The 11608-nt window shown below is 42.2% G+C and overlaps 1 protein-coding gene across 3 annotated transcripts in view; it reads right to left on the reverse strand.

Moving 5' to 3' along the window:
- Positions 1 to 11389, reverse strand: part of ADCY2 (adenylate cyclase 2) — a 200122-nt gene extending 188733 nt beyond the window's left edge. For all 3 annotated transcript variants that reach the window (XM_061995306.1, XM_061995307.1, XM_061995308.1), the window contains exon 1: positions 11085 to 11389. In XM_061995306.1, the coding sequence (XP_061851290.1) occupies positions 11085 to 11297 (213 nt within the window). In that variant the 5' untranslated portion in view covers positions 11298 to 11389. The remainder of the gene's footprint in view (positions 1 to 11084) is intronic.
- Between the last annotated feature and the right edge of the window lie 219 nt (positions 11390 to 11608).

Below are 11608 nucleotides of genomic sequence, written 5' to 3' on the forward strand. Positions count from 1 at the left end.
TGATCATTAAATCTGAAATTTTATTTCTGCTTTATTCCCTTCTCTAGTTGGCTATTGCCAATTTTGCATTTTGTCCTGTTATGAACATATGTAGGAAAAAAAAATAGACCACAGCGTGTCAACTCCTCATCACAGGTAGCTGAGTGCAACCTCCCTGACTGCAGTGGGACATCACGTCTCTGAATTGACTATAAAACAACTTGCTTTGGATGTTGCAAGCTGCTTGCAATCTCATCGTACACTGTGTGAAACTGAAATTTAAAGACAGAACAGTATACACATTAGCCAATTAAAAATTATGAGAAAACAATTGTTGTTACTATTTGAATCTTTTTCCAGAAAGCCTTAATGTGTACAGGGGATTTTTCAGAATACTGCCTGTAAAATACATATTAATACCAGGTCCACAAAAACAGTCCATGTGAGATGGGTTTATTCTGGAAACTACTTTTAATAATATTTTCCTATTATTTCAGAGGAACTAAATGTTTACAAAATTGTTACTTTGAGAGCAAGAAAATTAAAACTTGTAGCTTCTTGACCTGTATTTTCAAATATCAATGTGTGTGGTGGTTTAGCCCTATGTTCACCCAATCATAAAATCACTCCCCCTCCTAAACTGGACAGGAGAGAAATATAATGAACAGTTTGTGAGTTGAGATAAGGATGGAGAGATTGCTCAGCAATTAGCATCACGGGCAAAACAGATTCAACTGGGGGAGAAAAAGGTTTCATTTATTAAGGAAACAATAAGAACAGGGAGATGAGAAATAAAATCGTCTTAAAAACACCTCCCCCCACCCCTTCTCTTCCCAGGACTCCCCTTCCTTCTCCCCCACAGTGCACAGGATGGGGGTTGCAGTCAGTTTGCTACAGATGGACTTTGCCGCTGCTTCTTCTCAGGAGGAGGCCTCCTCACACTTCCCACTGCTACAGTGTGGGGTCCCTCCCCATGAGAGACAGTCCCTCACAAACTTCTCCAGCGTGGGTCCTTCCCATGGGCTGCAGCTCCTCATGAGCTGCTCCAGCATGGGGACTCCCATGGAGGCAGCTCCTCACACACTGCCCCAGTGTGGGTCATCCACCAGGAGAAGAGTCCTTCAGGGACCGACTGCTCCAGCCTGAGTCCCTCCGTGGGATCACAAGTCCTGACAGCAAACCTGCTCAGGCAGGGGCTCCTCTCTCCCACAGGCTCCCAGGTCCTGCCAGGAACCTGCTGCAGGATGAACTTCTTATGGAGTCACAGCCTCCTTCAGGCATCCACCCGCTCCGGCGTGGGCTCCTCCACGGGCTGCAAGTGGGTCTCTGCTTCCCGGTGGTCCTTCAGGGACTGCAGGGGGCCAACCTGCTTCACCATAGTCCCCACCACATATCACAGGGGAGCCTTTTCAGTGTCTAAGCAACCTCCTCCTCCTTCCTTCTCCACTGACCTTGGTGTCTGCGGAGATGTTTTCACATTATCTCTCCCTGTTGCTGCTGCAGTTTTGCCACAGAACAACAACTTCTTCTCCTTCTCATATATGTTATTCACAGAAGCGTTACCTCAAAAATTGACTGGCCCTAACCCTGTGAGCTACACAGGAAGCTTCTGCAACTCTTTTTGTTTAAAGAAGCCACCCCTTTAGCCCCTCAACTACCAAAAAACCTGGCCCAGACAAAACCACTACAGTGTGTTTAGCAGGTTATTGAATGCAAAGATAAATCCTGACAGCTAACTCGTCTATTTTCCTAACTGTTTCCCAAGAAAGTGGGGAAAAAGCTTTCCTTCTTTTTTAATGTCACCAGTCTCAGAAATTAAAATACACTAGAGGTAATGGAATTAAAATATCACCATGACACTTTTGAACATAATGGCTAAGCTTGCAATACGTGGATCTTGCCAAACAGCTCTGTCTTCCTAACTATTTTCTATCTTGCTGTCTTTTCATTATTGAAGAAATTAAAAAATCTACTGTTAGAGATTTTCCAAACTCCCATAAATTTTTCAGAAGTACTAGTATTACCACCACTAAATTCTGAAGAATCATGTTTACTCGTCTTTCTAAAGTCTGTGACCTTCTCATTCTACATCCTCTTCTTTCATTTTTCCAGATAATGCCATGCCTTCAGTTCAATTTTAAACAGTAAAGCTTCCTGGTGGAGTAGACCACTGTATATAAAATCATACAGCTTGACAAAGTACTCTATAAAAATGAACAAACAAGCATTTAAAAATGCCAGGCTTAGCACAAATTTTTTAGCATGGTCTGTCATTCTTTTGATGTTGTTTCCTTTCTTCTTTTCATCCACCAGAGTTTCACTGCAGTCTATATACTCCTGCTGGGATCTGAAATACCACAGGCTTTGAATTCACTCAAACCATTTACTATATTAAATTCCTACTAATATCACTTTTTGCTAAGATCAATGAAACACTTTCTAAATGTAAATATAAAACTAAATTAGTAATGTTCTTTAGTCATGAAAACTATGTGTGATTTCATACATCTACTTTGAAAACTGGGCTCAAGGATTACTAATTTACTGATTTCTCTACTTCCTTTAACCAGAGTGACTGAAAGAATGTACAGCAAAAAACACCTATCTTTGCTCTAAAGACTTTTCCAGGACTTGAAAGAATTCAAATGTTTTTAAGAAGCCATATCATCATCCTTCCCTTCATAAAAGTGGGCAGCATTTAAATTCAGAGAAACACAGAATCACAGAATCTTAAGGTTTTGAAGATGATCAAAAGATCATCTAGTCCAAATCACCTGCTACAGAAGGACTTCCTAGAGTAGGTCACACAGGAACTCATCCAGGTGGCTTTTGAATGTCTCCAAAGAAGGAGACTCCACAACCCATCTGGGTAGCCCATTCCAGTGCTCTCTCACCCTCACAGTGAAGTTTTTCTTTATGCTTCTTTGGAACCTCTTATGTTCCAGCTTGTACCCATTGCCCCTTGTCCTATCATTGGACATCACTGAGAACAGCCTGGCTCCATCCTCCTGACATCCACCCTTTACATATTTGTTAACATTAATGAGGTCATCTCTCAGTCTCCTCCAAGCTAAGGAGCCCCAGCTCCCTCAGCCTTTCATCATCTTTGTGGCCTGCACTGAACTCTCTCCAGCAGCTCCCTGTCCTTCTTGAACTGAGAGGTCCAGAACTGGACACAATATTCCAGATATGGTCTCATGAGGGCACAGTAGAGGTGGAGGAGAACCTCTCTCGACCTACTGCTCATATCCCTTCTAATACACCCCAGGATGCCACTTGATGAAGGTGCCCTCTGTTCCCTCAGCAAGGTCATTAATGAATATATTTAACAGTACTGGTCTCAGCACTGACCCCTGAGGGACTCCACTAGATACAGGCATCCAACTAGACCCTGCCCCATTGATCACAAATCTCTGCCTTCTTCCCTTCAACCAGTTAACCAGTTCAATCCATTAACTGTGCCTTCCCTGTATCCTCTGTCACCAGTATTCCATAGTGGACCTACACTGCCTCTAGTGTTAGTTTTGTCTGCAATGTATTTGATAAAGCCCTTCTTGTCCTTGACCTCCCTTGCAATGTATAATTCAAAAAAGGTTTTAGCTTTCCTAATTGCCTCCCTACATCTTCTGAGGGCAGTCTTTTATTCAACTCAAGTGGCTATCCCTTCATTCTATGATCTATAGACTCTCTTCTTCCACTTGAGTTTGCCCAACAGTTCCCTGTTTAACCATGCACGTTTAACCATGTATGTTTAACCTGGCTCCCTTTCTTGATTTCCTACATGCTGGGATGCTCTAATCCTGAGCTTGGAAAAAAAAAGTGATCCTTGCATACAGACCAACTATCTTGGGCCCCTTTACCTTCTAGTACCCTAACACCTCAAGAAATAGTTCTCTACGAAGCCAAAAAGCTGCAAAAGTCTTCTGGCTATTTGTGACTCTTATCCCATGGTTTGATATTTTAATAAATTTGCTTATAGCAGACTTCCCTGTGTGCCATTTGCTAGACAGCTGGAAAAATCTCTATCTCATTTGGAGGTGCCATGCCCTCCTCCTGGACAAACAGCTGTAGAGCCTTCATCTAGAACTTCATCATTTAAGATAACAATCCACCCATCCCACCATCTCTGATTTCTTTTCCATCAATTCCATTACTATTAGTTCATCTTCACTTCAGAAATGGCAGTGTCTTTAAGACCAGATGCTGTTTCCAAGCCCACTTGGTATTATCTGGTTCCACAATCTTTTCCTTTCTCGTCTATCATTTATCTTTCATAACACAAAGCTCTGATTGTTTCTCTTGCTTAGCTGCCCGATTAGAAATTTTCTCTAGGGAGGCAGGAGGCGGGGCGTGTTAAGCTTTCATTGAGTTTTGTTCAAAACGTTCAGGGACACTAGTAGAAAATTAAGTTTCAATGAAGTTTTTTTTTTCTTTTTGATTAAGACCCTGTGCATCCCTGTGACTTTTCCCCTCTGATTCAGCATTCCCTGATTGGCTTGGTAGATCAATGATCACAGCATCAAGCTCAAATCCAGCTATTTCATGATGGCTGTTGTCCTGAGAAATCTAGTTCTCTTATTAGGTAGTCTGATGTGCAGTCTACACTTGCTGTTAGCACATGGTGATAACTGACTCCTTGCTAGTCTGCAATTTGCACATCACATGTATCAGGTAATTCTGAATGGTATTACAACTGCCAAGCTGATGCACAGTCATATATAACCAGCAAGAAGCTGTTCTGCATTCATGGCCTGATTCTAGACTATTTTGTTTTGGTTTTTTTTTAATATTATGATACTATTACTAAAGCAGTAACACTTCATTCAAATCCTTCAGATGACATTCTGGTCACCTGGAGCTTCTCTTCAAACTTGAGAGTCATGAACAATGTGCACTGTAAAATCCCCCATGGTACAAGAAGTGTGGCATCTCACAACAGTGCAATAATTCTGCTGAGATCAGCAGGAACTGTTCTTTAGTCTGTCCTAGATAGCATATAGGACTAAGAGTGGTAATACGGTGACTAAACATCTAAGTATTGTGAACACCCTTCTGACCACCTATGTTCTTGACTACAGTGTCAAGCACTCTTTGCCAGGGAATTCTTTCTAGTGAGTCCAACTACATATAAACATTCTTCACTGTGTTGGAAAGGCTCCTTAGAGGTGCTGAGGAAGAGTCAAAAGCCATGGCTGCTGTATGAATAACAGCAACATAAGGAAGGTTAAAAGAAAAGTTCTGGAGGAAAAAGTGGTTGCTAGCGCAAAAAGAGAATTATAGTAACATTTCCAGAAATGCTTGTAAAAAGGTAGACAACCAAAAGTTCAATAAGTAGCTACAAAAATTGGTTTAAAAGAGAACTCAAATAAACAGGGAAATTTTTGGAAAAGGGAGGGAGCCTCTAGAAGGTAGCTGAGCTTAATCTAAACCAGAAAAGAGTTTGCAGTCACTTCAAAGATCATAGAAAGACATTAAAACTGAAGAACTTATAGAAAAATAATATGCGGTTTAAAATAAAGAGTAATTTCATGGAGATCTGTAATTCCCAACTAAAGAACAGGACAGAAGTGGATTAAACTCTGGCAAGAAAGAAATGACAAAGAACAGCCAGAACATGCAGATTTAAAAAAAAAAAAAAAAAAAAGGAAAAATCAGAAAAGACTGAAAGTCATACACTTCAGCAAAGGCTGAAGAAAGTCTTATATTAAGAATCAACAAGTAGCATATGAGCAAAAAAACTAGACTGAACTAGGCTTATCAAAATAAATGACCTAGAGGACTTATTTAACTAGAATGGAAATTATTTGACATTCTATGAAACACAGAGATAAAAAAGTTTTGGAATGAAGAAAATTTCATCAACTTCTAGCTAGACTGGGTAAGGATTGCAACAGTAGATGGAAGCCAAGACCACTGGCTATGTCTCATGCACAGTTGAAACGCAAAGCAAAAAAACCATCCATACAAAGAAAGAGAAAACACTCAATCCGATCCCAAGAAGCGGAAAGAATCTGGTTCATAAAATAATACTGTTGAGGAGCTGCTTCATAACAGTGACAAAGCTTGAACAGGGAACTTGAGGCCTACAAATTAAAATTTTGTAGGTGGCCTGAAGACACTATAAAACTCAGAGACACAGACCAAAAGCTAATCGATTCCCAAAACGACTTCAAAAAGAGCAAAACACAACCAGAATGCATAAGTAGTCAAGCAGGGAAGCTTCTAAAAACTATTTTTAAAAAATGAAAGGGAATAGTAAAAAAGATCATAAAATGTAACAGGATTAATACAAAGACTCAATAATGTAGGCCAAGAAAAGAGCTTGAATGTAAGAGTTTTAAAATAAACAGCACATTCTTCTTTAAATTAATCAGAAGTTAGCAGTCTGCTAAAGGACTTCTAAGTAAACAGATGATGCAGGTATCAAAAAGAGCAGTTAGAGAAAAATAGTTAGGGTTTTTTTTGTTGAACACACTGTGTTCAACATGGAGTAATTTTTAAGGTTTCTCTTCTCTGCCTGGAGTGAATACAACTCTCCCTTGATATAAGCTCTTTGAGTTTTTAAAGGTCAGACCACCAGGGAACAACCTCCGCTTTTAGCTGCCTGCATGCAAATATGCAGTCAGGGAACCCCACAAGCCTGTGACCATTTCTACTGTATTGTATGCCCTGGGATGGAGGACAGACACCTAATCCTGACAAAAACATAGTTAGCAGAATGAGGATGTGTATGCTTGTATATTTATATACATAAGTATGCACTATATTCTCTTATACATCCTCATTTGCCATATTAGCATTTTTCTCTCTTATTTTCCATTGATTTGTATCCTCTCTTCTTGTTAACCACACATCACAAAATCTGTCACTGCATACAACCATTTATTTAGTAAGTTGCAGTTCAGAGGGCCCACAGGGAGTCAGGGAACATGGAAACATCTCAATCTTCTTTCAGGTTGGCGACTACAAAAAAATAGCTCTACTTCAAAACATCCTATGAAAAACAAGATGGCCCAGTAAAGTTACCAGTGGCTAAAACAGCCAGCTCATGCACTTATAAAATTGTCCTACCTGATGACACTAGTTGGCAGCCTCAGAAGATAAACCACGTCCCAGAGAGGAACAACAATTAATTACATTATGCTGCCTGAAATGTTCCCTTCAGAAGAGGGTTGAGACAAAACACAGAAAAGTGAGCAGAAGTTTGTGTTTTGATCAAACTAATTATTTCAGGCTCCAGAGTTAATTAGCACTTACTCGCATCATTTACATTATCTTTAATGTAAATGTAGCAATCAACATATCTGTCTTGCATGCTTTATTCTACATTTTTGGTTCTGAATTTCTCTCTAAAAATGTGGCTTAATAACTTAGTCTAGCATTTTTCAGATGTCAAAATCCTACCTTCTCTTTTTATAAAAATAACCTTAAAGAAACGTTCCAATAAATAGAACTACTATTTATGCAACATTCTAAAATGTGCATACATGAAGATGAATTGAGTAAAACATTTATGAAAAATGTATGCTTTGCAGTTAAATATATGTAATTGTTGAAAGAGCTACATCAGTTAAACATTATGGATAATACATTACTTCACAGGACTCAAAGACATGTTTTTCAGACTACTTGCACTGTAGCACACACTAAAAGTGAAATTATGGCCTTCCTTGTACCCATATAGACTGGTAGGAGTCAGAAATACTGAAATATTCATTCAGTTCTTTGAGCCATTTAACAGTGACAGTTAAGCATTTTGGCTGTCACTTCCAAATCAAAGCTAAAAGGTGGCTTTTCCTCACCACTTTACTCCTGACATAAAAACATAAAAATCTGGCTGTAATTAAGAAAAATGTTAAGATCAAACTTGCTTAAAGGTAAAAATCACAAAATTTATACCAAGGAGAACATGACTTTCAGCATATAAGGAAACAGTGTTCATTTTCACCTGAAGGCTGTCCACATTCACCAGAAGGCTGTGCTGCCATTCAGCGGGATCTCGACTGGCTTGGGAATTGGGCAGAGAGGAACCCCATGAGGTTCAACAAGGACAAGTGCAGAGTCCTGCAGCTGGGAAGGAACAACCCCAGGTACCAGTGCAGACTTAGGGGTCAAACTGCTGAAGAACAGCTTTGCAGAGAGAGACCTGGGAGTCCTGATTGATAATAAGCTAAATATGAGCCAGCAATGTGCCCTCGTGGCCAAGAAGGCCAATGGCATCCTGGGATGTATCAGGAAGAGTATAGCCAGCAGGTCAAGGGAGGTTCTTCTTCCCCTCTACTCCGCCCTGGTGAGGCCTCATCTGGAGTCCTGTGTCCAGTTCAGGGCTCCTCAGCGCAAGAGGGACGGGGAAGTCTAGCGCAGGGCCACCAAGATCATCAGGGGACTAGAACATCTTTCATATGAACAAAGGCTGCGGGAACTGGGGCTGTTTAGTCTGGAGAAGAGAAGATTGAGGGGAGATCTTATTAACATTTATAAATATCTAAAGGGTGGGTGTCAGGAGGTTGGGACATCCCTTTTTTCTACTGAATCTAGCAACAGGACAAGGGGTAATGGGATAAAGCTGGAACACAAAAAGTTCCACTTAAATGTAAGAAAAAACTATTTCACTATGACGATGATGGAGCAGTGGAAGAGGCTGCCCAGAGGGGTTGTGGAGTCTCCTTCCTTGCAGGTCTTCAAGACCCACCTGGACATGTTCTTATGCGACCTGATCTAGGTGACCCTGCTTCTGCAGGGGGCTTGGACTAGATGATCTCTAAAGGTTCCTTCCAACCCTACCATTCTATGATTCTTAAAGTCTGTTTAATGAAGAAAAAGTTTAGGCTTCTTTCTGTCTTTTAAAAATATATTTTGCAAGAATATTCCATGGATTTAACATTTTGGCATAACGAGGCAACAGGAAAACCAGTTTTAATATTGAAAACTCACTACTGTCATTGTGTAATTACCTTTCAAGTTTTTCCTAAGGTTTTGCAATTACTGGCTAAACATAATTATTATCACAGAAAATGTTTGTCATTGTTCAGGCCCAGATGGCAACTAAGTCTTGTGGCTCAGACACTCCTAAGTGTATGCCCCTTTTATATCATCAGTCACAAGAAAAAAAAATTACTTAAGATTCCACAGCTATTTATTCAGATGAATAGATCTAAACCTTCAGGAATCCTTAAATCATAAAGACAACTAGAGCTAGACTGTAATAAAATGCTTTTAGGTGAAACCCTGGGCAGGGCTCCAAAGGATTCTGTCCAACATCCTGTGGCTGGAAATCTGTATAGGCAAGCTTTCTCTATGCCTGAAGTTACTTTCATCTGTTGACTGGAAACTTTAAGGATGAACCCCACCTCTCTCTCCACTCACCCGTCCAGTTGTTAGCCACAGGAACACAAAGGCTCAGGAAAAACATTTTTTTAAGCATTTTTTTCCCTCTTCCAGTATGTCTGGAATTCAAAATGCAGACTGGACTATAAAATTCACTCTTTCTGAAGCAGTAACGCCTGGCAAGATTTGTCCAGCTTATAGCTTTTTTTCCATAACTTTCAGCAGTCCTTTGATCTGGGCCCTGTGTTATGCCACTGTAGTTATCATGAATGATTTACCTCAAGAAAAGGAATTACAAAAATAAGCACGTACAACTTGTAAATAAGCTCTGCATCATACCATGACCAAAAGGTATGAAATTGAGTGCTAAACACTGGTCAAGCCCAAGTTCTGTTTCCTTGACTATGGGTGAGTATTGTGTACATTTCCATACCTAACTATGCCTCAGCCTTTGTATCTGATGGACTTCCATTTCCATCATTGGCCCCTTCAGACCTGATGGTCAAGCACTGGATCATACTAGGATGAGATAAAGTGTTGAACCTGTATTTTCTACACAGAGCTCAAAAATTGAAATACTTAGGTATGAAACAACTGAATTATGAGGCATCACCATTACTAGTACCTCACATTAGCTCTTTTACAACTGTTGCATATTTAGTAAGAATGGCACTTCAAACTTAAAACTCAAAAGCCAATTAATACAATACCAAAAAAAATGAAATAAATCACCAATTAACTCTAAGTTTAGCTAATCCTGCAAGCAGTTCCTGCAGTTTTTAAGACAAAAGATTGGTCATAACAAGCAAGAAAGCAGAATTCTCTGTGTGTTTAAGCAAACGCTGGTATGTACAGTGCCTCTAGAAGACAATCCAATAGATTATACTAACCTACTTACCCTTACTCTTAGAGATCACTAGCTCTATTCAATAAACATTAAGTTGTCCAGAAGACCTTGGAAGATTTTTATAAAAATAAAGTCTGAGACCCCTCAAATCCCTATTCTTTACTTCAGAAGTAAACAAAACCACAAACTGCCTGTGTAAAGAGCAAGAATTTTACTGCCCTCTGCAGCCCTTCCTTCGCGTTCAAACCCAAGGGCAAAACGTCGCCGATTTCTGAGTGCGATAAACTGATTACCGACTCTCATTTGCCGCTGTGACATATTTTTCCTCTCCAAAACTGGAAGCTCCGCACTGGACATGCAGAAAAGCTATTCGATCGATTAAACTTCACCTCCCTTAAAAACGAAGGCTATGCTGCTCCAGAAGCTTTCTTGAGAAAATGGGTCAAACGCTAGAAAATGGTATAATGCGGGGACACACGACAGAAGGAGGGAACGGCCCCAGCTTACTTGCCATAAAGAATGTTACTTCAGATACGTGTACAGACTGCATTTTAAACCCTGCCACTAAAAGGCCAATACAGTTAAGCTGCCAGATGGAAGGGAGCTGAGCCAATGAATTAAGTAAATTAAAGTCGATGCGCTTGTTGACTCAGTCTTCGCCCCATCAGCCGCGCTGCCGCTGTTCCACCATCGCCTTAAACCGTCAGGCAGCAAAGTTTTTGGGAGGGGGGTCCGGGGTCCTCGCAGCCGCTGCCCGCCGCAACCCCGCCGTTCCCTGCCACCAACTTTCCTCCGCAGGAGCAGCAGCAAGGGCTCTCGCTCCCCTCCCCGTCCCGTCCCTCTCCGCCCGGCTGCGCGGCTCGGCTCGGTAGAGGGTGCCGGATGCGGAGATGCCGGCCGGGCGGTCCCAGACCGCGAGGGCGTCTCTTACCAGCCCGGAGGCGAAGAAGACGGCGAGAAAAGACACGCAGGCGCCCATCACGATGAGGAGCAGGAAGACGATGAGCGGGTGCTGCTGGCTCATGCAGTAGTAGGACTCATAGAGCCAGTCCCGGGAGCGGGACTGCTCGCCGCTCGCCCCGCAGCCGCCGCCGCCCTCCTGCTCAGCGCGCTCCAGCAGGTACCGGCGTCTCCTCATCATCATCGCTTCTTGCCACACTGGGCAGAGACCGTACAACTCCCTCAGCGCCGCCGCCGCAGGAGGCAGCCAGGGAGTGGAGCAGGGCGCGCTCCCGCACGGGAGGCGGAGCGCAGCAGCCGCGGCGGCGGCGGTAGCGGCACGGTGCGACGAGAAGCCGCCGCCTCGCCTCGCGTCGCCAGACCGGGAATTGCTGCGCCTCCGGAAGGCACCACCCCGCACGCACATGCCTTGACCGGCTCCCCCGGAGGTGAGGGCGGGAGGTTCGCTCCTCCTCGCTGGGGAGCGGCCGGCCGGCCCGGAGCAAGGGCCAAAGC

The sequence above is a fragment of the Colius striatus genome, chromosome 4 (genome assembly GCF_028858725.1).
Source record: "Colius striatus isolate bColStr4 chromosome 4, bColStr4.1.hap1, whole genome shotgun sequence".
Taxonomy (NCBI): Eukaryota; Metazoa; Chordata; class Aves; order Coliiformes; family Coliidae; genus Colius; species Colius striatus.